Raw genomic sequence first — 27,724 nt, 5'->3', positions numbered from 1 at the left:
GACACAGTTTGACTCTGACTTTTCACCTTGGCCTAAGGATCCCATGAGAACATGTGTGGAAGGCACAGAGCACAGTCCCTGGCCCTGTTTCTCCCTTCCTGTGCTTCTGGGAGGGACTGAGCATGTGGTATCAGGACAGCATACTGGGGCCTCTGTGTGGGCCTCCCTGGCCTTGTGGCTTCAGGCAAGTGGCTGAACTCCCCTGGCCCTCAGTGATGACATTCATGTATTAGTGAGTGGATGTGAAGATTGTATGGAACGGTGTATCATTCATGTATTAGTGAGTGGATGTGAAGATTGGATGGAATGGTGTATCATTCATTTATTAGTGAGTGGATGTGAAGATTGGATGAACAGTGGATGGAACCTGGCCTGCAGCAGGTGCTCAGTGAATGTCAGCTTTTGTTCCCCAGTTCCGTGAGGTCTTCTCGCTCTTAGCACCCCTGGGGTGCCTGGCCCTCACGAAGTGGGTCCTCTGTAAATCTTGGGTGTATGAAGTTGACAGTGGCCCAGGGAGGCTGTGGGCAGGAGAGGCTTGAATGGTTGCAGGTGGAGGTGCTGGTGGTGGAATTGGGAGTGAGATGAGATTTGGAGATTTTCTCTTGCCACCGGCAGTCCTCAGTCCTCTCTTACTTCTGTTCTCAGGGCATGTATGGATTCTGTGGCTTGTCCAGAGCCTACCACCTTGGTTGAAAATGGCTCCTGAGGCCATTCTCCCAGTGAGGCACTTGCTTCCACTCAGTGCTATTCAGCCCCGGGAGCCAGCCAGCGAGAGCAGGGCTGTGGGAATTGGCTGTTTGGAGACAGGGTAGGAGTGCTGCAAGCTGAGGGTCTGCAGGGGTGGGTGTAGGGGGTTTCCCATCCAAGGCAGCAGCCCAGAAGGGTGGTGGATCGCGCGCCTGTGGCCATAGAGAAGCGGAGAGGAGGCTGTGGCAGGGTGGAGGCCCCACCCTGCGAGGTGCAGCTGCGAGGCCGGGTGCTGGGGCTTTTTGGAATGGAGGGGACCTCTGATTCTACGATGCAGGACTGGGGAGCATGGGAGGAAAGGGGACAGTCTCTTGAAGAGGCATCCTGGACCCAGTTTTAGAAATTTCTAAATTGAAATTTCTGTTTTAGAAATTCTGCCTGTAGGTAGAGTGCCTCTGGTCCATGGGCTTCCAAAGCATCTTGCCCGGGTTTTACCACTGCAGTTGCCATAGTCTGCGCAGGGTGAGCGTGGCATGGCTGCCCCAGCAGGAGCTGCCCTCCTGGAGGAGTGGAGCAACACCCACTTCTCTTTCTGTAGTCGCGCTGGTCACGGGTTAGGTGCCCACAGCATGCACCCCATCCTCCCAGGGCCTTGAGTCTGATGGGCACCCATGACAAGCAGCCAGGAGGTGGCTCTCCCGGTGGTCGCTCTCCAAGACAATGAGAGGAGGAGCTGGAGGCTTCATGGAGGAGATGATGTTCCAAGGACTGCGGGCTTGCCTCAGAGGGAAGGGGGAGGGGCAGGAGACGTACAGATATGCCAGTAGTAAATTCGGAATGTCTCTTCCGATCGCGTACTGTATTGGTGACACAGGTGGTGCATACTAATTCCAACAGATCAAGGGACAGAAGCCACCCGAGCAGTGAGCTCAGAGCCCTGCTCCCTTTGATCCCATTTCTTTCAGGCTGGCTGGGTTCTGACTAGTCAGGATAAGTTGGTCTATTTGGTATCTCAGCAACTAGCCACCTCTAGTTTTTAACCTTGTCATTTGATGTACTTTCTTGGTCATTGTGCTTATCCCAATTAGGATTTAATTAGAGCCCCATAATGGGGTTTTACAAGTGTTTTGGAAACCAAAGGGTCATGCGATATGATTTTACACAAAACAAAAGCATTTCTGTCATTCAGGAGCCTCATTCAGCCCCCACATCTCTCTCAACTTTTCCCTTAAAATGCCCCCTTCCCCAGCCCGGGCTGCACCTGCCTCTGGCCTGCATGGCTTTCTTGGATGCTCCCCCTCCATGAAGAATGCCTCCCTCCATTCTGTCTGCTGGCCTCATGGACATCTCTTATTTCCAGAGACATAGAGCCTCCTCTGCGAGGCCTTTTCTAGCTCAGCATCGAGCATTGTACGAGGCCTCTCGACTTGTCCCTGGGCCCCCTCCTTGTGTTTATTCACTCAGGTAGCTGTTTGCCTCCCTGGGGTTCAGCACAGCACATGGCCTAGAGGAGCGTTTGTCCAACACCTTTTCTGACAGTCCTGATGCCTCCACGTGCATATTCCTTCCTATTTGTAACCAGAAGCTGCCTGAAATTACACACACACACCCTCCAACTTTCGAATAAAAGAAGAAGTTAAAGCTAGAGAAGTTATTTTGAAAAACGCTGTTATGTTAATGGTAGGAATTAAGGGTCATGAAGCCTAGACTCCGATAACTGTCTAGAAAAGCTGCCAAGTAACGAGCATCCGTGGCTCTCTAATGGTCCTACAGTGGAACCAGAGACAGAGCAGCCACCCTCCCTTGCTGTGGTTTGGCATCCAGGATCCTGCAGAAAGAACACCTTCCGAAAGGCTCATTTAACTGGATCACATGATCAGGGAAAACCAGTTTCCCTCCTGGCTCTATCTGTGGAAATGAAACCTTGTTGAAATCTGCCGAAGGCTGGAGAGGAAAAGAACAGACTATTTCTCAGGCCTGCTGTACTTTCCCCTCTGACCTTCAGCCTTCCACACAAACAAATTGGTAAGGAGCACACAATTCAGCAGATAAATGTTGAAACATCGTCTTTTGGGTTGGTGGTTTTCTCTTGCCCCCTATTTTCACCTAAGAAGAAACACAGCCTTTTTCAGAAAGTTAATTATTCCATTTTGAAAGCCTGAGGGTGATGGGGGTGTAGTCTGCTTCTAGGTGTACCTGCACTGTTTTGGGGACCTGAGGGGAGTACTGTGGGCAGCTCCTGGCTGGATTGATTCCCTCCTCTGTTGCAGGACAGTGTCCGGCCCATACCGAGTTCATCCTGTGTGTTGAGTGTTGGCGGCATGACTAACTGAGTGAGTGAGTGAGTGAGGAGCTGAGGCCTAGGGGTTTGCTGCCTCCCATTTGGGCTCTGCCATTTCTGTTTATTACGAGCCTCCCATTACTGTGCTTGACTTTCACCTCCCAAGTCACCCAGCAAGACCTGTGGCATCTGTCCAGGTACTGGTGGTGTTCTCACCGAACCCACACCAGGTCATACCTCTGAAATCTTGGCAGACGTCCATCTCCCAATCCCCATCGTCTCCTCAGCACCTGTGTGTATAAATCCAGGTAGTTGGCACCTGTTCCAGCCTCTCTGTAGGATCCAGGCCCTGCCTTCCTCTCCAGTCTTATTTCTTGCAGGCACCCCCCATCTCCACCCTCTGGATGGGTGCACATGTTAAGCTCTTGCAGTGACGGGCAGATGTTTTATTGCTTCACACTCTGTGCTTCTCTTTGTGCTGCTTCCTCTCTAGCTGCAGTGTCCTTGACATATACCTTACTTGGTTAGTTTTAGGTCAGATATTTATTTTACAAAGTCATTGATGTACCTGGTTTTAAAAATGGAGTAGTGTAGGTTGACCATCCATAATCCAAAAATCTAAAATCTGAAATGCTCCAAAGTCTGAAACGTTTTGAGCACTGATTTGACACCACAGATAGCAAATTCTTCACCCCATCTTATGTGAAATCACATGTGAACTCGTAGGTGCATCACACACAGTTTATCAGTATCCCCGAGGGAAATGAGACGCTTCCAGCCCCTTCAGCTGTGATTTGTCTTGTCTACACACGTCCAGGTTCCCCTGCACAGACATGTCCACAGGGGGTAATAAGACCACACTTGTGCATTGGACGCGCCAAGGGCCGGTTCCCCCTGAACCCCCCCATGGGCGAGGCCTGTGTGCATTACTCACTGTGGCTTTTTGCTTATTCTTTGTTCTGGGGCGTAAAGATACTATTGAAAATGCCAAAAAAGACCTGTAGATACCCCTGTGGATAACAATGATAAGAACAAGGAGCATTGATGTTTATCTGTAGCACAGAAAAGTCAGGCTGTTGGAGAAACTGGACCGTGGTGTAAGTGAAACATCTTACAGAAGGGTGTGGTGTTGGAATGACCACCATATGGGACCTGAAGAATCAGAAGGAGAAACCGTTGAAGTTCTGTGCCGAAACTGATGAATAGAAGTTAATGAAAATTAAAACCAGTGCATAAAGCCAAAAAATAAAGATCTTTTAACATTTTATTTTATCTATTTTTTTGAGACTGAGTCTCACTCTGTCACCCAGGCTGGAGTGCAGTGGCATAATCTTGACTCACTGCAACCTTCTCCTCCTGGGTTCAAGCGATTCTCCTGCTTTAGCCCCCCGAGTAGCTGGGACTACAGGCGTGTGCCACCCTGCTTGGCTACTTTTTGTATTTGAGTAGAGATGGGGTTTCACCATGTTGGGTCAGTTTGGTCTTGAACTCTGACCTCAAGTGATCAGCCCGCCTCGGCCTCCCAAAGTGCTGGGATTACAGGTGTGGGCCACCACGCGTGACCCCAAAAATGAAGATCTTGATTGTGTATTGAGAGAGTGAATCCATCAGCATCACAGTGAACACATCCACTTAACAATACACCTGTCAAGCCGCAAGCAAAGCTCTCTTGCCGTGAACTAAAAGTTAAAGAGAATTGTGACGCTTGCGCAGGCTGGTTGCAGAAATTTAAGAATAGATCAGGCATTACATGTTTACAAGTTTGTGCTGATCACGAAGCGGTGGAGAAATTCCTTAGTTTGCCAACATCATCTCTCATGAGGCGCTGATGCCGGAACAAGTCTGTAGGGCTGATGAACCATCATTGCTGTGGTGTTCTTGCTCCAGAAAGATACTGATGACAGCTGATGAGACAGCCACATCAGGAATTCAGGATCCTAGGACAGAATCACTGTGCCGGGATGTGCTAATGCAGCAGGCATGCGGAAGCGTAAACTTGCTGTGATCCGCAAAAGCTTATATCCTTGCTGTTTTCAAGGAGTGGATTTCCCACCAGTCCTTTATGATGCTAACACAAAGGCATGGATCACCAAGGACATCTTTTCCGATTCACTTCACAAACGTTTTGTATCCGTGGCTTGTGCTCATTGCAGGGAAGCTGGACTGGATGATGACTGCAGGATTTGTCATTTCATGACAGCTGTTCTGCTTTTCCAGCTGAAATTCTCAACAATAGTAATGTTTATGCCATGTATTTCCCCCGAGTTGTGACTTTATTAATTCAGCCACGTGACCAAGTATCTGTAGATCAATGAAGAATCGATATCCAAACACTTTCTCAGGCAGCATGTCAGTGGCAGTGAACAGAGGCGGCATGGGTTTGGAAGGTTGTCAAAAGGAGTTTAGCACGAAGGATGCTGTATATGCTGCTGCCAGCGCTTGGAACACAGTGACAAAACAAACAGCTGTGCATGCCTGACACAGCCTCTGGGCTGTGACTGTGTGTTTAGTGATGATGATGAACAAAGTGGTGACTTTGAAGGATTCTGCATGTCACCCGAGACAAAAATGATGTCTGACTTCCTTACATACACCTTCAAGGTTCATCAGAAAGCTGGAAGAAGTGGATATCAAAGAAGTCCTCAAAGTGGATAAATGAGGTACCAGTTATTAACCATTGGAAGAAGTGGATATCAAAGAAGTCCTCAGCATCGATAAATGAGGTACCAGTTGTTAACCATCAGTAGATGTTGAAATAGCAAAAATATTTTTGAGTCGAGGTAACTGTGATGATAGTGACGATGAAAATGATGACAGTAACACTGTAGAAAAAGCACCTATAGATGACATGGCGAAAATGTGTGACAGGCTTACTGAAGGACTAGAGCAGCATGCGTTCACAGCAGAGCAAGAAATCACATCAATTTACACAATCAAAGAGACACTTAAAAGACAAAAACTGTCGCTAATGAGCAGATGACTCCAGAGGAAACATTTAGAAAACCCACCCGGCAGAATGCCTTCTCATCCCTAGACCACTCACTTCCCGGTGCCTCAACTGCTTCTGATGTTTCTTCTCACTGAGAAAGCAAAAACCAAAAAGCAAGAAGCCCGCAGTGTCCAGGAACCTTTTAATGGAAACCCAGTTCCGTAGATGGAGACTGGAAGCCACCAGTCGCTGCTGTTGCTTCGCAGCGGACGCGGGTGTTTTGGGGAGCCTGCCGTGCCACTTAGCTACTCTGAACAGTTTTTTTCACTGTATTAATGGTAGGTCCTATTTTTTATTGTTAAGTACTTATGTGGGAATAAGTGTAAGAAAATGATTGCTCATTGGTAGCATGTAAATTTAGAGTCAGGAATGATGGTGATGCCAGACAACCACAGATTGCCCTCACGGGTGACTGAGATAGTGACACCTTGGCTTTTAGGTGGTTCGGTGTACACACATTTTGTTTCATGGGCAAAACTATTTTAAAAAGGTATGAAATCGCTTTGAGGCTATATGTGTAAGGTATATATGAACCATAAATGAATTTTGTGTTTAGATTTAGGTCTCATCCCCAAGATATCTCATTATATATATGCACATATTCCAAAATCTGGAAAAAACCCAGAATTTGAACACTTGGGATCCCAAGCTTTTTGGATAAGGGAGACTCAACAGGCAATATAAGATTCGTACTAGAAAGGGTAGTCCCCTGCCCCCAGCCTTCCTCATCCCTGCCTTCCGTCTCTGAGACGAGGCTGTGATTGTACCTCTTGGGTGTTATTGCTGGTACTGATCTTGGTGTCTCTAAATACTATGGTAATTTTGCAGATTTTTACAGTTTAGCTGTATTTATTAACTTTCTACTCTGAAGCAGAGGGTTTAACTCTCTTACCGTGCTTCTTCCTCTTCTCCTTCCCCATTCTCTCAGTTTAATTTTCGGTGACATTGGCATTCATTGTTTGTGATGTGATAACTCTAACTCTGGTTCGTGACTGAGTGCCTGTCACATGTAACTTGTTTTATCCTAGAGTTGTTCATTTGCGGGGTGAGGTAGGGGGAGCTCACTGTGTGGGTGGGAGTAGGTGGGGTTGCTCCTGTGTTCTGCTCCAACACAGCCCTTTCTAGGGGTTCTTTGCCCTCAGTTGGCCGCTTCCTGTTGGCGTCCCCTTGTCAGGCTGTTATCCGCGCTTCTGTGCCGCCTCCTACTACTGTGTCTGCTGTCCATCTTTCAGATTTCTGCTGACATTTCTTGTCTGCCTCCTTTACACCCTTGTCCTTGTTTATGACATTGTTCCTTTACTGCCCTGTTGGTGAGAGTTAGGGGAAGTAGAGATAAATCTGTGCTTTGCTTAGCTTCCAGATGGCTCTCCAGCAGCAGCTCATGGAGAATCTTTCCTGATGTCCCCTTCTTCAGAGAAGAGACCACCCCTCTGGTGACTCACTGTACCTTGCATTCCTTTCTCTCATAATCCTGGTGAACAGTGATTTCACTGGATAGGTTTCTTCTTGCTATTTGACAGTGAGCCCCTTGAGGGAAGGAACTGGGTTTAATCACTCCCTTGGAGGCTAGTTCAGGGCCTGGTCCATGGTGAGTGTTGACTGGCACCTGCCAATGGGATGGATTAATGTGTGGGTGGACTCGGCCTGGGGAGCATCTCAGTGGCTTTGCCCAGAGGCAGCTTACACAGGGGGCGTGCTCAGCAAGTGCTGGCCACATGGAGTTGATCTGTTGTTCCTGCATGTGGCTTTAGGAACAGAACGTATGCATATTTTTGTAGACCCTCCTTATGCCGGTGACACTCAGCTTTTAGTCTAGAACCACATGTAAGCCTAAGTGCAGTGCACATGCGTATCTTACTATTGTTCAGTGTTTCTCCCAGATTTTATTATTACAAAAGGTTTTTAAAATCGTAATTAAAAACAGTTAATAAGAAATGAATCTTAAAGTTTAAATGATGGGTTGATTTTCCTGTTATTCTTGGCTTTTCAGAAAAAAGATGCTTATATTTAGGAGTTCTTTGCATATACCATTTTGTGACAGATTTCTGGTTCAGTCTCAGATGTGATATTTTACATCCAATTAGAATGAATGAGCCCCAATTGCTTTACGGGTTGGGTTCACAGAGTGTGCTGAGTAACTGCATCTGTCAGCATAACAGAAGCGTGCTCTTGCATTTGTATCTTATGTCACAGTTCACAAATGTTTCCCCATGTATTGTCTCTTTGTTCCTTGTAAAAATTATGTGACTTAATCAAGGCAGGTGTTTTTATTTGTCCTGTGTTTCAGTGGAGGAAACTGAAGCTTGACAGATAAAGGGGACTGTCCAGAGCCTCCAGATAGTTGTTGGCCAAGCTGGTCCTTGAACCAGGTGCACTGAACCCACAACCAATGTTTGTTACTCTACGCTCTGCTCTCTCTCTGCTCTCTTTAAAGTTAGCGCTTGGTAATTTCCTATTGAGAAGTAAAACTTTCACAGTGCAGATGAGCATGAAATTGTGATTTTGGTGGTGTTTTCCTGAAAATATTCCAAAGTTTCAGTTTTCAGAAAGGAAATCCACTGTTGTAGGAGAAATGGTATTTATTTCTCATTCACTTAATCTCATTCATTTTCTACCTATGTAAGTTTTTCTTACATTTTAGTTTTCTGTCTCAGAGCACTTATGATTTTACTGCTTGACTGTATGAAACTATAGAGACAGAAAGCTGAAAGGAAAGCTGTCTTAGTCTGTTGCATGTTGCTGTAACAGAATACCACAGACTGGATAATCTATAAGCAACAGAAATTCTGTCTCTCCCAGTTTTGGAGGCTGGGAGGTCTCACATCAAGGCTCCAGCATCTGGTGAAGGCTTGCTTGCTATGTCATCACATGGTCGAAGGCAAAGGGCAAACCGGGACAAAATCTATGTCCTCACGTGACAGAAGAGCAGAAGAGGGCAGCTCTACTTTTGGGAGCCCTTTTGTAATGACCTTAATGCAGTCATGAGGCTGGATTACTCATGACCTAAACACCTTCCCACAAGGCCACCTCCCAACACTGTTGCACCAGGGATTAACCAGGGATTAACTTTCCAACACATGAATTTTTGGAGAGACAAAAACATTCAAACCATAACAAAAGCCAGACACACATGTTTTAAACATAAAGACAGGCAGTTGAAATAAAAGTGTAGAAAAAGATATGTCACGCAAGCTCTAATCACAAGAAAATGAATTTGCTTATAATTACGTCAGGAAAAGTAGACCTCAAGACAAAGAGTTGTATTAGAGACAAAGAGGGATGTTTCATGATGATGAAAGGATCAATTCATTAAGTAGAGAGATGAGTCCTAAATGTGTATGTACCAGCTTTACAATGCATGAAGCAAACATTGACAGCAATAAAGAGAGAAATAAACAAGTTTACAATCCTAGGCAGAAAATTTAACAGCCCTCTGTGAGTAATTAAAACAGCAGGTAAATTAAAATGTTAGTAAAAGTATGGAAGATTAGAATAACATCATCAACCGGTGGGCTCTAATTGATTTATAAAATACCACATCTGCTAACTGATAGTGCACATCCTTTTCAAGGATGGGGCACATTCACCAAGTAGACTGTATGCTGGCCCCGAAAAGTTGACAGCAAATATCAAAGGGTTGAAATACCACCACGTTCATCTGACCAAGTGCTTTAAATTAAAAATCCATAACAACAAGACACACAGAAAATCCTCAGATGGAAATTTACCTGCATACTTCTAAACAACCTATGGGTGAAATAAATCATAAGGAAATTTTGAACTGAATGATAATGACAACACGTATCAAAATTTGTGTGATGCACCTGAAACCGTACCTGGAGGAAAATTTATACTTTTAAATGCCTGTATTAGAAAAGAATAAAGGTTTCAAATTAATATTCAAAGCTCTCATTTTAAGAAACTAGAAGAACAACAAAAACCAAGTAAAAGAAGAGAAACAATCTAAATAAGGGTGAAAATCAATAAACTGAAAATGGTTAAACAAGAAAATCACTAAAATATAAAGTTTTTTTGAAGAGACCCTTGAAAACTTCTAGTTAGACTAATGAACAGAAAATAGAGAAAAAACAAATTACCAACCTGAGACATGAAAGAGGGGACATCACTACAGATCCTACAGACATTAAAAAGCTAATAAGGGAATGTGATTTACAATTTTATGCCGATAAATTCATGAAATGGAGATATTTCTAGAAAGACACAACTTAAACTACTGCAGGAAGAAACGGAGACCTTTATTATCCTTATATTGATTTAAAAAATTAAATTTGTTTTACAAGAGCCTTCACGCAAGGAAAACATCAGGACCAGATGGCTTTGCTGGTGAACTCTATCAAACATATAAAGAAGAAATAATAGCAATCCTCCAGGAACGCTTTCAGAAAAGAGAGGAGGAGTAAACACTTCTCATTTTTTCAAGGTAACATAATCCTGATACCAAAATCTTAACAAAGACATTGTAAGAAAAGGGAACCTGAGACCAATATTTATGATGAATATAGACAAAAAATTCTTTAAAAACCTATTAGCAAATTGACTTTTGCCTTAACCGATGAAGGAGTAACTGCCAAAGGAATTGCTCTCCTGTTATGAACAGCTAGAAAACTGGACCAGATATGTGAAACAACTGTTTTCAGATACTGGGCAACAGGCAGTGCAGGGCTGTGACCCTGTGAGATAGGACGTAAGTAAGGTGAACTGTATAAGGACTCAGTTTGCAATTGAATGCAGTTGCCAAGCAGCAGCATAAGTGGGGGAACCCAAACGAACCAAGCAGCTTTGCTGAGTTGAGGAATTAGGAAAGAGTTTTGAGGAGGCCGAAACAGAAATCATATATGGAGCAGAGTGTTGGAGAGGAGGGAATTGTACAGGGAGAGAACCCCAGATGTCTGCAAAGTCCCGTCAAGTCCTTGGCTGAGTATTGATCTGCTCAGGAGTGGGGTGAAATTCTATGAGCTGGGAAAAGTCACCAGAAAGCAGTGAGTTGAATAATCCCAAGAGTCGTGGGAATCGAGTGCTGGAGAGACGGCACCTGCAGGAACCTGGCGAATGAGCCATATGAACCTGGAAGACACCATTCGTGTCCCTCCAGCCCTCTCTGTGGACTAGGATGAGATCGCGCCAGCTGACAAAGGAAAAGTTTTTACAAGATCCAGCTCTAGTATCACAGTGGCAATAAATTGATAACTGGGATATCTGGCATTCAATAAAAAAGTAACTGGCATGCAATGGAATGGAAAAATATGACCCGTAATCAGAAAAAAATATTAGTAATTAGAAACAGACTCATGGATCAATAATAACATTTTGAACAACCCAATAAAATATGGATAAAGGATTTCAACATCCACCTCACAGAAAGTATAGAGATGGCCACAGTAAACACATGAAAATCTCTTCAGTGCTCAGCATCATTAATCTTCATAGAATTGCTCTATGAAATCACAATCAGATACCATTTAACACTTACTAGAATGGCTAAAATAAAAAGACTGACAACACTAAATTTTGGCCAAGATGGGGAACAATTCAAATGTTCATACACTGCTGGTGAGAAGTGTGAAATGGTGCAATCACTTTAAAGAACCTTATGGCAGATTTATTTTAATTAATTATTTATTTATAAGTTCAGGGATACATGTGCAGGATGTACAGGTTTGTTACATAGGTAAAATGTATCATGGGGTTTGTTGTATAGATTCTTTCATCATCCAGGTATTAGGCCCAGTATCCATTAGTTACTTTTCCTGATCCTCTCCCTCCTCCCATCCTCCGCCCTCCAGTAGGCCCCACAACATGTGGTATTTGGTTTTCCGTTCCTGCTTTAGTTTGGTAAGGATAATGGCCTCCAGTTCCATCCATGTCCCTGCAGAGGACATAGTCTTCTTCCTTTTTTTCTTTTTTTCCGAGACAGAGTCTTACTCTGTCACCCAGGCTGGAGTGCAGTGGCCCGATCTCAGCTCACTGCAAGCTCCACCCCCTGGGTTCACACCATTCTGCCACCTCAGCCTCCTGAGTAGCTGGGACTACAGGTGCCCACCACCATGCCTGGCTAATTTTTTTTTTTTTTCCGTTTTGTTTTTTGTTTTGTATTTTAGTAGAGATGGGGTTTCACCATGTTAGCCAGGTTGGTCTCGATCTCCTGAACTCATGATCCGCCCGCCTCGGCCTCCCAAAGTGCTGGGATTACAGGCATGAGCCACCATGCCTGGCCAATCTTGTCCCTTTTTATGGCTGCATAGTATTCCATGGTGTATATGTATCACATTTTCTTTATGGAGTCTATCATTGATGGGCATTTAGGTTGATGCCATGTCTTTGCTATTGTGAATAGTGCTGCAATGAACATAGGTGCGCATGTGTCTTTGTAATAGAATGATTTGTATTATTTTGGGCATATACCCAGTAATAAGATTGCTGGGTCAAATGGTATTTCTGTCTCTAGGTCTTTGAGGAATTGCTACACTGTCTTCCATGATGGTTGATCTAATTTACTCTCCCATCAACAGTATAAAGGTGTTCCTTTTTCTCCATAACCTCACCACCATTAGTAATCACGATTCTGACTGATATGAGATGGTATTTCATTGTGGTTTTGATTTGCATTTCTCTAATGATCAGTGATGTTGAGCTTTTTTTCATGTTTCTTTGGCCACGGGTACGTCTTTTTCTTTTTTTATCAAGACAGAGTCTCACTTTGCACCCAGGCTGCAGTGAGTGCTGCAATCTCGGCTCACTGCGACCTCCACCTCTTGGGTTCAAGTGATTCTCCTGCCTTAGCCTCCCAAGTAGCTGGGATTACAGGTGCCTGCCACCATGCCTGGCTAATTTTTCTATTTTTAGTAGAGACGGGATTTCACTATGTTGCCCAGGCTGGTCTTGAACTACTTACCTCAAATGATCTGCCCGCCTTGGCCTCCCAAAGTGCTGGGATTACAGATGTGAGCCCACTGCGCCTGGCCTTTTGAAAAGTGTCTGTTCATTTCCTTTTCCCCCTTTTTAATGGGGTTTTTTTTTCTTGTAAATTTAAGTTCCTTATAGATGCTGGATATCAGACCTCTGTCAGATGCATAGATTGCAGAAAGGCAGTTTTTAAATAAAGGGAGATGTACATCTGCCCTGTGACCTGGCAGTTCCAGTCCTTCACACCTGCCTAGGAGAAATGGAGGCATACACCCACAAAACATACATCCGCAAGAGTGTTCATTGCAGCCTATTCATGGTAAAAATCACCCGGCAGTTCCGCTCCTTCACACCTGCCTAGGAGAAATGGAGACATACACCCACAAAACATACATCCGCAAGAGTGTTCATTGCAGCCTATTCATGGTAAAAATCAGTAATTAACACAGAAGTCTATGAATGGGTGAATGTGTAAACAAGTTGTGGTATATTCTTAGAATACTTTCACTGCTTGTAAAGAATGAACTGGCAACATGTGTGACTCTTACACATTCTGAGCAAAAGAAATGGGACACAAAGGATATATACTGTCTGTACCGTTTATATGAATTGCAAGAATAGGCAAGTCCCAGTCTATGGTGATAGATATCAGAAGGCAGTTAACTTGGAGTGGGGGCCAAGAATGACTAAAAAAGGGCAATAGACATGTTCTGTGTCTTGTCTGAGGGCAGCAATCCTTTTTTTTTTTTTTTTTTTGAGACAGACTGTCACTCTGTCACCCAGACTGCAATGCTGTGGTGTGATCTCGGCTCACTGCAGCCTCTGCCTCCCAGGTTCAAGTGATTCTCCTGTCTTAGCCTCCTGAGTAGCTGGGACTACAGGTGCCAGCCACCATGCTTGGCTAATTTTTGTATTTTATAGTAGAGATGAGGTTTCACCATTTTGGCCAGACTAGTCTCGAACTCCTGACCTCAGGTGATCTTCCCGCCTTGGCCTCCCAAAGTGCTGGGATTACAGGTGTGAGCCACTGCACCTGGCCTAGCAATACATTTATTATATGTAAGTTATACTTTGATTTTAAAATATCACACCCCGCAACAAGCAAATCACTAAAGGGGAGGAAGAAAGGATGGAGCATGCTGTCCAGCACTTAACTGGAGACAGAAAAAAGCCAAGTGGCGGAGTCTGACCTTCAGGAACACATACATTACTCCTAGGAGACAAGGCGGGTGCTCATGACACCCCCTGTCATTGGTGCTCACAGAAGAGAGAAGTGAGTGAGGACTGTAGTTGTCAGGAAGGCATCTTAGACGTGGCAGGTCTTGCGATGGGCCCTGAGAGCTGCATGGAATTTGACAAATCGGAGATTAAAGTGGCGATGTCACAGAAACTTTGTAGTTTTGTAGAAACACCATAGGGTGTACAGTGGAAAGTAAGTCTTCTGTCATCCTTGACTCCATCCTGGGAACCCCTCCCCAGATTCTTCCTGTGCTTTCAGATTCTCGTATATGCTACAGAAATCATCATTGTATCTACAGACTGTTTTCATTGTTCCCTTTTTACTTGATCATTTAGATAAACTTTATATCCACACAAAAAGACAGACATTCTTTTCTATGGCAACAGTGTATTCCAGTGCATGGATCATCTCCCTATTCACGGGCATTTTAAAACACGGCATCACTCAAATGAACATCCTTGTGCATAGCCTTTGCATTCCTTTGCAAATCTCTCTGTAGAATAGGTTTCTTAAAAGTTGCTGCCCAAGGCCGGGAGCGGTGGCTCACGCCTGTCATTCCAGCACTTTGGGAGGCTAAGGTGGGCGAATCACCTGAGGTCAGGAGTTCAAGATCAACCTGGTCAACATGGCCAAACCCTGTCTCTACTAAAAATACAAAAATTAGCTGGGCACAGTGGCACTTGCCTGTAATCCCAGCTACTCGGGAGTCTGAGGCAGTAGAATCGCTTGACCCCGGGAGGCGGAGGTTGAGGTGAGCTGAGATTGCACCACTATGCTCTAGCCTGAGGGACAGAGCGAGATTCCATCTCAAAACAAACAAACAAACAAACAAAAAGAACAAAAAAACCTTGCTGCTTAAAGGTTATATACTTTTGAAATTTGACCAACAAAGAATCTATGCCAATATACGTTTTTACCAAACTGTGAGAGAGTGGCTATTTACCCAAAGTCTTATCAGTATTGGGCATTACCATTCATTAAAATGTTATCCAGCTTATTTTGACAGATTTCTTGTTTTAATTTGTTGTTTGATCACTATTGAGGTGATGTGTCTTTTCTTTTTTTTTTTTTAAAAAGACAGGGTTTCACTCTGTTGCCCAAGCTGGGGTGCAGTGCAGTGATCATGGCTCTCTATAGCCCCAATCTCCCGGGCTCCACTGATTCTCCCACCTCAGCCTCCTGAGTAGATGGGACTAGATGTGCAAACCATCATGCCTGGCTAATTTTTTTTTTTTTTTTTGTAGAGACTGGGTTTTACCACGTTACCCAGGCTGGTCTCAAACTCCTGGGCTCAAGTGATCCGCCCGCCTCAGCCTCCGAAAGTGCTGGGATTGCAGACGTGAGCTGCTGTGCCCAGCCTGAGGTCATATGTCTTTACACAATATGTTTACTAGCCATTTCCATTTCCTCTTCTGTGCATTTTCCAGTTTTCGTGGGCTGTTCGTCTTCCTACTTTACTGTGTGCTCTTTGTATGTCAGTGATGCTAACCTTTTTATTTTTGTTGCATGTATTTTTCTGTCGGTCATTTGTTGGTTGCATATCAAAAGTCCTTCACTGTACAGTCATTTCCAATCTTTTATATAGTTAATTTGTTAATACTTTTTTTTTTTTGAGACGGAGTCTCGCTCTGCCGCCCAGGCTGGAGTGCAGTGGCCGGATCTCAGCTCACTGCAAGCTCCGCCTCCCGGGTTCCCGCCATTCTCCTGCCTCAGCCTCCCAAGTAGCTGGGACTACAGGTGCCCGCCACCGTGCCCAGCTAGTTTTTTGTATTTTTTAGTAGAGACGGGGTTTCACCGTGTTAGCCAGGACGGTCTCGATCTCCTGACCTCGTGATCCGCCCGTCTCGGCCTCCCAAAGTGCTGGGATTACAGGCTTGAGCCACCGCGTCCAGCTGAAATGCTATTTTTATCATAACTAAGTGCTCATAAATACATAGGCTTGATTTTGAACCATCCTTGATTTCTTTGTCTTAGTCTGTCTCTCTGAACCCTATTGTCTTAATTCCCGTAGCTTCATTATATGTTTTTCTTACAGTTAATGTGAGTTTCTTCACATTATTCCTTTTGGGAATTTTATTGGCTCTTCTTATGCCAGTCAAATTCCAGGTGAACTTAGGGTCAACTTACCAAGTTTCAGAACACATAAGTATATCCCATTGGAATTTTGATTGGGTTTGCATTGAACTTGAAGATTTCTAAAGTGACACCTGACAGCATTATAAATTTGAGTCTTAGATCCATGTATTCTATTTAGTCTGTTGTTTGAGTCTTCTTGCTTTCAGCTCCCAAATATCTCTTTGGTCATTGCTTTACTTTCACTGCCATCATCACCCCTACATTGGGCTTGTGAAGTAGTCCATTGAGTGGTCTCCTTATGACCACTCTTGGCCCCCCAGTCTCTTCTCCAGGATAATCCAGGCTTTGCATTAGATGTTCCCTGGGCTTTGACTACTCCCCTGCTGGCCTCCCTCTTCACTCAGTTCATTTCCCCTCATTCTTAGATCTTATCCCCATTGTCATTTCCTCAAGAAAACCTCCCTGACCTTCTTAACAAGGTACAATTCCCCATTTACGGTTTCAGGGCACCCTTTGCCTCTTCATCTGAGCACTCAGGGTAGCTGTAAGTTTATTTTGCTCTTCCTTGGAATGGGAGGGGAACTCTGTAAGCACAGGTGAGCTCTCTAGGCACAGTTACGCTCGTAAGCACAGGTGAGCTCTCTAAGCACAGGTGAGCTCTCTTAAGCACAGGGCAGATCTGGAAGCCCAGGGGACTCTCTCAGCCCAGGCAGGCTGTCCAGCACAGGGGTCTGTGTAGGCACGGGGACTGTGTTTGGCGTTGCTCACATTTGTAATTCCCCTACTGCCCCTGGCCCAGAGGAAGAGCTTCGTAAATGCAGGTTGGTGTCAGTGAGCTTGGTGTTTCCTCCTATTTATGTAGGTCTTCAAGTGAAGACTTGTGGTTTTCTTCATGAGCTCTCGTACAGTTCTTGTTAAGTTTATGCCGTGTTATTTTCTTCTTGCTGGCAGAGAAGGGCTATTGATTTTTGAATGTTCCTGTATTTGGGCATCTTGCTTATCTCAGAACTCTGTTTCCTGCCATTCTCTCAGTTCTGCCTCTGTCTCTGTTGGCACCATTCCTCAGGCTGGTTGGGTGCAGATGGTTGCAGCAGTTCCGACCCCCACATCTGACCCTGGTTAGCTTTCAGTGGAAGAGGAGTGGGTTGCCTCCAGGAACTTCCCAAGAACCGGGTAGGGTGTTCTCAGAAGCCCTCAGCTGTCTGTGCTCAGTGGCTTAAGTAGGGGCCTAGGCCCCTTTGCTGACTCAGCCATTGGTGAGGTGTGGCCTAGCTCTGCAGGGCTCCAACCAGGCCGACCTGTGGGTTCAGCTGCCTCTGAACTGAGTCCCCACCTACAGGGCTGCTGCAGGGAGGTGTGAATACTTCGCAAAGCTGGGATTCTGCTAGAAAGATGCACCAAACACCTATGAGGATGGTCATGCGGCTTCCCTGTCAACCCCGTTCAGCATGTGGGTAAAGCTACAAGATTTCCCGACGTTGAACCGTCCCTCCTTCATTCTTTACGTGTATTATTCTTTGAATATCCTGCTGCTGTGCTTTGATCTACTAAGGTTTTACTTTGGATCTTTTTGTCTGTATTCAAAGTGAGATTTGTCTGTGCTACAAAAGTCTTTTTAAGAATGGAAGGGACGTAGTGGAAAGACCCTGGTATTGAAGGTTGCTTAGCTCCTGTGTGACCTTGGTCAAGTCCCTTAACCTCTCTGAGACTATATCTTTCATACACAATAGTGATCACAACCCTAAGTAACACAAGCTTGTTTTGAGGATCAAATGAGATAAGACGTATGAAAGCTCTCTTTTAACACCAAAGCTTGAGCAGAGTTAGAGCCTTGTCTCATTATGTATATTCAGGATTTTTGAATTTTTGTGAATTTCTTCCAGTGAGGAGAGAGGTTCAGAGAACATTAACAAATAAGTTTGCTCTCAGCTTTTCCTCATAAACCATAATCAGAAAACCAGAGTTATGCTGAGGGAGAGGCACTGGGAACATGGTTGGTAAACATTACATTATTGGTGTTCAGATATGAGGTTCCTGCTTTTCATAATATCCTTAGGGTACTGGGGAAGATTTGATATTTTCTGAGATTGCTGTAAAATGCAAGTTATTGCTGCGACTGTCGCCCAATTATTCTGTACTTATTTTACTTAGACTTTAGTAATTGGAAAAAGATTAGATGTCAGGACTTTGTATTTTGTTGATTATATTAGCAACATCTTCTCTTTAGTCATTTCTTTTATTCCTGTTATTAATCATTAGCTCCAAGCTGTTAGGAGAAGAACCTAATGGTAGATGCCTAACTTAAAGGAAAGAAATAATGATTTGAGTTTCTGTGGGATGGGGCAAGTGTTGCTATACCTGGACATTGAAATGGATTCTCCCGCCCTTCAGGGCATGGGAATAAGACACTCAAGGAGACTCAGAAGGTTGATGGAATGCGGGGCCCACATCCTTACCCCTCTGCCCCGATGCTTGTCCTTCCCTGCCCTTGGAGGTACTGGACCTTGCTCCAGGACCCCTCTGCCTCTGGCCAGCCCCTCCCGTCTCGTGATTTTTTCTACTTGTAGGTATTTATAAAGCCTCATTGACTTGTATCAGACTACCTTGAAGACTTTGTCTGTGTAGAATTTGGCCACATCCTTAATTAATGGTGTATAAAGACAAACTTATCTCCATGAAACGATTTCTTTCAAAACCAGTAGTGAGAAAAAACGGCATCATATAGGTATGCTTAAATAGTAAATGGAAAGTGAGATGGATGAAAGAAAGGAAAACCAATTAACATGATCAGGTTGGGGTAAAAGCCTTCAGGAGAGAGAGGGAGGTGGGAGGGGGAGAGAGAGGGAGGTGGGAGGGAGGGAGAGAGAGAGAGAAGGAGGTGGGAGGGAGAGAGAGAGGAGGTGGGAGGGAGAGAGGGAGGAGGTGGGAGGGAGGGAGAGAGGAGGAGGTGGGAGTGAAGGAGGCTGGTGTTCTCTGGACTTCCCTGGTTGAAGGAGGGAAGGGGTCATGGCGCCTCACCTGTCCCAGGGTAGCTGCAGGGACACTGGGGATGCCTTTTGCAGACATGTACTCAGATTCTGTTGTAAACAGGTGACCTGTAGCTTGGTTTGAGTAGAATGGTCACTTATCTTCTCTGGGATACTGAAATCAATCGGTATCTGAAATGTTGATCATTTAGTTTAATTTGTTGATGGAGCTCATTGCCTCCTAATAAAACAGATGGAATGTGTTAAAGCACTGGGGAGGTTTGCTAACCTTTTGTAAATCTTATTTCTCCTTGTCTCTTTTTTCATCAACAGAGGAATTACGGAAGTTGAGCTGGTCCGGAATCCCTAAGCCAGTGCGTCCAATGACGTGGAAGCTCCTCTCAGTAAGTCCCACCGCGCCGCCCATCAGCGCCTCCTTCCTGTGTGCAGGGACTGCGGGCGTCTGGCCTGAGTAGGGCCTGACAGCCACGCCCACGGGTTTGCCCTGGCTTTGTTGCAGTGATAAAGGGCTTTGCTATGGCTAAGCTGACGTTTTCCATCCTTTGCTTAATTTTAAGCTTGGTTTGACAGGACTGGCAGAAAACAAGGATAGATCATAATTACAACAACGGTATTTTTTTCCTCAGATTTTATTATTAGAAAATCTTTATATGTTCCAGCCTATGATATAGAAAGGTTTCAGCATAGATGGTTATTTCAACTCTGAGGAGTTGAAACAGGGAAATAGGTTTTAAATTTGTTTGAGATATGCTGAAAACAAGGACATATGTTTGACCAAGTTTTTTTTTTTTTTTGTAAGTATTAGTAGTGTTGTTAGGAAAAGAAGAAAATGGATGAGAGAAGCGGTTTGTGTTTCTTGGGTGGAGTGCGGAGTTCCCGCTGCCTCAGCTCTAGCGCTGAGCTGCGTGTCTGGAAGCGCTTTGGGAAAGGTTGGGGTGGGCGGTGGTGACCATCAGCACGCCCTGGTACTCTTAGCTCGGGCGCACCATTGCGAGTGAGTCTGGCCCTGGCGACCATTTCAGAATTGGTTATAGACAGTTTTCTTCTCTTTTCCTTTTCATTATTTTGGAGCTAAGTCAATAGTGTGCTCTAAGTGTTTACTCTAAATTGGGTCTGACTTTTAGTATTTAAAAGACTTTTTCTGGCTCATGAGTCCTAATAAATTTGCAGCTTAGTACCTCGTAATCCTAAATGCAGATGCAGCTCTGAACAGTGAATATTTATTGATTAAATATTCCTTGCAATTAAAATCAGACTTGCTGCGATTGCTTACGTTTTTGTTTTGTGCTTTTGTATTTTAACCTAGTTTTCCAGTTTATATCCAGTTTTCTAAATGTCCCCTAAGATAGGTTGCAAACTTCTCAGGTTAGTTTGTAGGAAGTTTTGATGAAAATACCGAACTGCATTTTCTGTTTGTTAAGGATGTGCCGTGTCTAGGTGGAAAGTCTCACGTGAGTCATTTTATACTGTTCTCTTCTAGTTCTCAGCCTCTGCGGGTTATGGTTCCACTTCTCTAATGTGTGTAGCATAGGGGTTGATGTGGAAATGGCCACTCTGGTTTCAGTGGACAGAGGAGCAGAGGGGGAGGTGACAGACAGCCCCACTTTGCTGGTTGTGGACAGGAGGGCAGGTGGGTGTAGGCGGAGTCTTAGTCAGGAATCCTGGCGAGGCAAGTGGGAGTGTGAACCCAGGAAATCTGAGACGGTCTCAGTTGATTTAGAAAGTTTATCTTGCCAAGGTTGGGGGCGCACTGGCGACACAGCCTCAGGAGGTCCTGGCGACAGGTGCCCAAGGTGGTCAGGGCACAGCTTGGTTTTATACACTTAGGGAGACATGAGACATTGATCAAAACATGTAAAAAGTGGCGAGGGAGCTTCCAGGTCACAGATAGGTGATCCACGAATGGTTACATTCTTTTGAGTTTCTGATGAACCTTTCCAAAGGAAGCAAATCAGATGTGCATCTGTCTCAGTGAGCAGAGGAGTGACTTTGGATAGAATGGGAGGCAGGTTTGCCCTGAGCAGTTTCCAGCTTGAGTTTTTTAGTGATCTTGGGGACCCAAGTATTTTCTTTTCATAGGAGAAAGCCTGAGCGTTCTCAGGGCTTTGTCATGTGAAAGGAAAGACACATGTAGTCCTTTAACCATCATTCCTTGCAGGGTCCTTTGCTTGGGAGATGGAGATGAATTAGACACTAGCCTGCCATTAGGAGGAGGTCGGGTGCTACAGACTTGTGATGTGACAGTGGTGGTGGAGGCCGGGACTACATACTGTAGGTTGGACAGGACGCAAGTATGAACCAGGGGGTGGAGGAGTACCACAGCATGGGGACAGTTTAGTGCTGAAGGTCAGCTTCTCCTAGGAGGGGAGTTCACACCTGGGATTCGCAAGGCCATGGCAGGTGGGGAAGGAGGGAAGGATGTGGAGACTTGCAGTCACAAGGCACAGGGATGAACATGGTGGTTCTTGGCCCTCTCTGGGCTTGGATTGACAGATGAGTAGAAAATAAATGTTAGGTCAGGGAGCAAAACTTGTCCTTGCAAGTGTAGGATGCTAAGAAAGGGTTCATGAGGATGCCAGGTAAGTCTTCTTGGGGAAGGTGGCATCTTACGTGACGTCTCAAAAGGGATGTTAGTGTTCTCTCTGCTGGTGGGAAGTGGGGAGGCCGTAAGAGCTGGGGTACACAGTGGTGGTGGGACAAGCAGGAACATAGGCTGGGGTAGAGGGGCCCAAGAGGAGGCCAGGTGACAGACACCCTACTGCCCTCCCTATCTCGCCCCATTGCTTGGGTTTTATCCTGAAGGATTTAAGTGGGGAGTGGTGAGCCTGTGTTTCTGGAAGAGAAAAGCCTTGAAAGAGCCATTGGTTGGTTCATTCTTTCATCCATTCTGTTCATCCATTCCATTCATCCATTCTATTCATCCATTCATTCATCCATTAGCATTTATTGAGCACTTTGTGTTTTAGGCACTGTGTCGGGTGCTAGGAAATAGCAGGCAGGGAAGAAGACCAAGTTGTCCCCCTGGGGCCTGCAGAACAGACAGGTAGATGGTCTGTCTTTTTCTCTTACCCTCTCCAGCCCCAAGAGACCTAGGCTACATGGAGACGGAGCCCATTCTCTCAGGATCTTATTCCCATGCTCCCAGTGCACTGCTGCCCTGTGTCTGTCCCTTACTGAGCGCTTGCCCTGCATCAGACCATGCATTCAGAGGTTCTTGTGGACAGGCGTGTGGGCAGGCAACTCAGGGACCAGGCTGTTCTTGCCCAGTGTCTGGCTTGGAGGAGCAGTGCTGGTTGTAAGGGGAGGCTGTTCCTGGCAGTCTCTTGGGAGGGGACTAGAGCTGGGACAGGAAGAACTGGGAAGCGACAGGGAAGGGAGTTGAGGGGCCAAAGGCTATAGGGGTGGGGTAAGAGGACTCTCACAACTAGAGTAGGGGGCAAGCGTTGGTTCTTTTTCCGCGAACAAGTGATCACTGTGCATTTGCCGTGCTCCGTGCCCTGTGTTGGTGAGCACTGATGCCATCCAGCTCCCCAGGCAGTCATGCTGCACCATGGCTCTGGGCCTTCTGTAAAAGTAGAGATTTGGGGAGCACAGTACCTGATGCCAGTCACCCATCCCCGAGTCAGCACGTGTTACTCACACATTTGCCCTCAGCCAGGCCCTCTGCAGGTGCTGGGGTTTCAAGAACGTCTGGGACAATGGTGGGGATTGGGACCTCAGCAGGGAAGGGGTCTCCCCAATCAAGGATGCCTCTTTATCATTCCCTGAATCCCAGGGTTTAACCCTGGCTTCCCGTTCAGCTCTCCTGGGAGCTTTTCCCGATCCTTGTGTCCAGGCCCATGAAGCAAATTGGAATCTCTAGGGTGGACTCAGGCACCAGGGTGTTGACTGACTCTGGCATGCTGAGAACCGTGCAGTCCACAGAGTGCCACCCTGTGGCTAGGCGGGGGATGGGAGGCAAGGGTAGGGAGGTTCAGGCCTGCCCTCTTCACCTGTGGGTTTCCATTCTGGTCGCATGTTAGTATCTCCTGGGGAGCTCAGGAAATCCTCTTACCTGGGTTCTTGAGGGTTCTCACGTGTGCCCAGGGTTGGAGACAGCTGCTCTAGGACACTCAGGCTCCAGTGGGACAGGGTGAGGTATACATGAGCCACCTGGGAAGCAGGTCATTGAAAGTCATGCACTGTGCCTGCCACTGCAGGCAGCACACACCTGGGCTGAGGAACCTGGGCAGGAGAGCCCGCCTGGGGCGTTGGAGGGCCCGCGTGGGAGGAGAGAGGCTGAGTGAGACTCGTTGAGAGCCAGGAGCATGTCGTCTGGGAGGGCTCGGGTGAGTAGGGTAAGATGGGAGGGGTTTATCCCAGTCTGAGAGTCCGTCCAGGATCCAGATGTTAACAGTTACACCCAGAATTGAGAATGTATCATTTGTCCAGCTTAAAAAGGCAGATAACCAAAGCTGTGCTTGAATGGGAACCTATTTCAGGGTCTGGCAAACTAATGACTCTTTTTCATTGTGTTTATGATTTGTAATTAACATGATTCTAGTAGCCTTATTTTTAATTGATGAGTGGGCAGTGCCACTTCAATGAAGAACGATGAGAAACATGATTTGTCTTTTATGAAAAACTAACATCTAGTCTAGAACATACCGTTCAGCCACAAGTACTACTACTTAATGTTTACATTTTATGCAAGCAGGGTAGTAACTTTTTAAAAATTACTGCTATAGAGAAGCATATTTCTGGCTCTTTTTAAAATAGGTATTTCAGAAACATGGCACAAAACTAATTAAACATTGAACATTTGCGTTAGTGAGTCTAATGGTTAAAAATGATGAGTGAAGCTCCAGTATTATCTTTTCTTTCTGCAGTGTATTGAGGTAGGTTTGCATATGAACATGGTGGGAGGGAACAATTTGATTTTTGTGTCACCGGGACAATTTAGATGTAAGTATGTGCATGCATTGTTTTACATTTATGATTAGTGTTTTTATAGCATGCTAATACAGCAATTAAGTTTTCTGTAGTTCTGTCATTTAAAATTCATTGCATACTTGAATGTATTTCATTTGCATAATTTCTAGTCTTGCTTACTGATTGAAAGGCCTCAGCTTGCATATGTGTGTTTTCCTGTAGGGACCGGAGTGTCAGGAGCTCACGGAGTGTTTTTATTGCCTGTGTTCCGATCATGACGTACTTGCCTTTTCGAATTTGTGTTCCAAGTTAAGTTTAAAATTTGGGGAGTGGGAAGTATTTCTGAGAGCCCTCTTTGTGGCCACTGAATGCAGTTGATGTCAGGCTGCCTACACCACGGCCTCGCTGACCACCCCTGGTGGCCCACACTGCCCTGTGTTGAAGGCCGGGCCCCTTCCCTGGCACGCAGGCCTTCTCTCCTGGCTGCTGCACGCGGCTTCATTGGCCAGGCTGTTTCCGACCTTGCCCCGGGCCAACCCGCACACATTTCCCGGTGTCCTCCGTGCTCTGTCTCTCCCCACCTCTGTCTTCTCCACTATCAAAACCAAACCCAGAAGTGTATGCTCGTTCTTACTTGTCCCAAGTGAGCGCATGCGTATCAGGGCCGTGGCCCCCTTTGGGTCTGACAGAATTGCTGCACGTCGTGATCACTCGTGCACTCAGCGAGGAAGGACTGAGGGTCCGTTGTGGGGCAAACAGCGTTCCAAGGCCTTGGACGAACATTCCGCCCTTGTGGACCTCACATTTTGGTGGGAGAAGACAAACAATACACTGAGAAGTAGATTTGATGTGCTGTGGAAGGTGAGGAGTGCTGTGGGGAAAGGCCTGGGATCAGCTTGATGCAATGGTGAGGGCTGAGGAGGGGAAGGGGCTGTTGAAGCAGGTGGGTAGCTGTCAGGGTGGGCCACACTGAGGAGCTGACTTTGAGCGAGGACTTAGAGGAGCTTGGGAGGCAGCTGTGCAGGCGCCTGGGGGTGCGTTCCTGTCTGGTTCATTCTTTGGAGAGGGCTTACCCGTTACCTCACTGTGTTCCCCATCGGGGAGTAGTGCCCACCAGACACAGGTGATGAGTAGGGAGAACAGTAGGTAACAGGAAGCAGTACCGTGGGCCCCTCCTGCAGCCGGGGAGGTGGAAACCGAGAGAGGGTGCTCTTGTGGAAAGGCGGCTACCGGCCCTGCACAGACGGAGAGCAGCGGACAGTGGCTGTCCTCGAAAGGGCAGCCAGTCAACAGCCTGGGCTTGGTGACCCCTGTGGTCTGTTGCAGCTCAGCTCTGCCATTGTGGCCCAGAGCAGCCACAGGGAATCCGTATAAAGGAAGTCGCACAGCTGTGTTACCATAACACTTTATTTACAAAAGTTGGTGGGCAGGATTGGCTGGTGGTCAGTTTGCTGACCCTGTTCTAGATGAAATTGGTCCCAGCAGAGGAACGGTACATTCAGAGAGAGGCACTGAGGCAGAAGAGGTGTAGCATTTAAGGAATATTTATGCAGCATAGTAAAAGTGGGAGGGGCCACAGTGAGTGATGAGTGTCGGCCTCTTGGTCAGAGAAGCAGGAAGGACCAGGCCCGCAGGAGCCGTCAGCCTAGGCAGGGCTTGGGCTTTTATGCTGAGCATGATTAGAAGCAATTGGAAGTTTTTCGGGGTGGTGGTGTTAAAATGACGGGATTTTCACAGGGTCTTTGTGGCCAGAGTGTAGAGAAAGGACCGTGGGGTCTCTGTCCACTCACTGATGGACAGTCCCCTATGAGCCTGGCTAGTCTTCAGCGTCTTTGTATCCAGGGCTGAGCAGCGGGTGGGAGAGTGGCTGGGGCTGGGTGAATGAATGTTGTTGTGTGTGTATCTGTGGGCGGCTCTCAGCCTGCGGATTTGTCCCCAGGTCTTTGGAGACTTGGGATCACATGGCTCTCCTGAGCAGTGTGGGACTTCAGGTCAGGAGCTGGGGCTTGGCTTGAGTTTGCCTTTGTGTCTGTGTGACTCTGGGCATGTTAACCACATTTCCCGAGCCTGTCTCCTCGTCTGCAGACAGGGACAGTAACGGCCTTCTGTGATTAGTGGGATTAAAGCAGCACTGTGTGAAGCACGAAGCCTGGTGAGGACCCAGCCCTTCCTTAGTTCACCTATGGGTATGGCAATTTTGGGACAAAGAAAAAGAAGTAATATTCTGTAATTGTTATTGCCAAGAGACAGACGGCTTGAAATAAGAATGAGGTGCAGACGGGTCTGGATGAAGCCCGTGACTCTGAGAGGGTTATCTGTGAAGCTGACTTTAACTTGAAGTAGAAGCTGGTTTCACTCAGGTCTGGCCGTCACCCCAGCCTTGTAATTTTATGCCTTCCCATCACTGGGGGCAGGGCTGGGTACCCAACAGAAGGAGCTCTGCGTCTGGCAATCCGCCAGCACATCCTAGTGAAAGAGGCCTGATTCTGGAGGTGCTCAGGTGCGTGGGTCGTTAACCACCCGGAAGGCACTGCAGAACCATGCCTGGCACTTCCATGCATACTCGGGGCTGGTTATTCTTTTTGTCATTGTTAACATTTTTTTGTTTTTGTTTTTGAGGCGGAGTCTCGCTCTGTCACCCAGGCTGGAGTGCAGTGGCACGATCTTGGCTCACTGCATGCTCCGCCTCCCAGGTTCATGCGATTCTCCTGCCTCAGCCTCCCGAGTAGCTGGGACTACAAGCGCCCGCCACAACGCCTGGCTAATTTTTTGTGTTTTTATTAGAGATGGGGTTTCACCGTGTTAGCCAGGATGGCGATCTCCTGACCTCGTGATCTGCCCGCCTTGGCCTCCCAAAGTGCTGGGATTACAGGTGTGAGCCACCGCGCCCCGGCTGGTCATTGTTAGAATCATGCGAAGCAATACGCTCTTTGGAATACTACTATTGCCTCATTTTATGGGAAAATAGAGGCCAGGTGGGAATAATGGCCACGCCTTTGCTCCATCATGAGGACTCTGAGTGTCTCCCTCTGGAGTGCATCTTGGCAGCTGGACTGTTCTGTGCCCCTCTCCAGAATACCGTAATTCACTGAGCGATTGTTTTCTGGAGAGAGTGTTCTCCCCTCAGGCATCTCCTCCCATTGGGTTGGGGATGCGTTTGACATGCGTGTAACCAGGCTGTTGGGTTGTGACCCGCTGCCCTTTCTGCCAGGGCTACTTGGAAATCACGCATTATGAACCTTGAAGGTATCCGATATTCCTTTGAGCTAAAGGTTCACTGTAGGAAGTTTACTTCAGAAAGTAATTGACATTGTTAGCTGATGTATGTTTTAGAATACTGGACAATTAGAAATAATCAAAATACTCACAAATTGGGGAAAGGTGACATAGAAATGCATATGATGGAAGCCAGTGTCACCTTCCAGATGGATGTTTTAGATGTGGGCAAATGTTTTCTGTAAAGGCCTAGATAGTGAATATTTGAGCCTATGGACTGTGTGGTCTCTTGTAGCCACTCCACTCTGCTGCGATAGGGCCAAAGCAGCCACACACAGTATATAAACAGATGGGCTGTGCCCTCTCCAGCAAAATTTTATTTACATAAATAGGTGATGGGCCTTAGTTTGCTG

The 27,724-nt window shown here is 46.2% G+C and overlaps 1 protein-coding gene across 11 annotated transcripts in view; it reads left to right on the top strand.

The window, feature by feature from the left end:
- TBC1D22A (TBC1 domain family member 22A) overlaps nt 1-27,724 on the top strand; it is a 417,209-nt gene that overhangs the window by 105,570 nt on the left and 283,915 nt on the right. For all 11 annotated transcript variants that reach the window (XR_001881226.1, XM_017850750.1, XM_017850749.1 and 8 more), the window contains exon 5: nt 19,497-19,567. Coding sequence is in view for 10 of the 11 variants with exons in the window: in XM_017850750.1 (XP_017706239.1) it covers nt 19,497-19,567 (71 nt within the window). In the remaining variant the exon portion in view is untranslated. The remainder of the gene's footprint in view (nt 1-19,496; nt 19,568-27,724) is intronic.

This window comes from Rhinopithecus bieti, unplaced genomic scaffold (genome assembly GCF_001698545.2).
Source record: "Rhinopithecus bieti isolate Rb0 unplaced genomic scaffold, ASM169854v2 scaffold_32081, whole genome shotgun sequence".
Taxonomy (NCBI): domain Eukaryota; kingdom Metazoa; phylum Chordata; class Mammalia; order Primates; family Cercopithecidae; genus Rhinopithecus; species Rhinopithecus bieti.
Note: the sequence above shows the minus strand (reverse complement) of the source record. Positions and strands in the feature narration are given on the sequence as shown.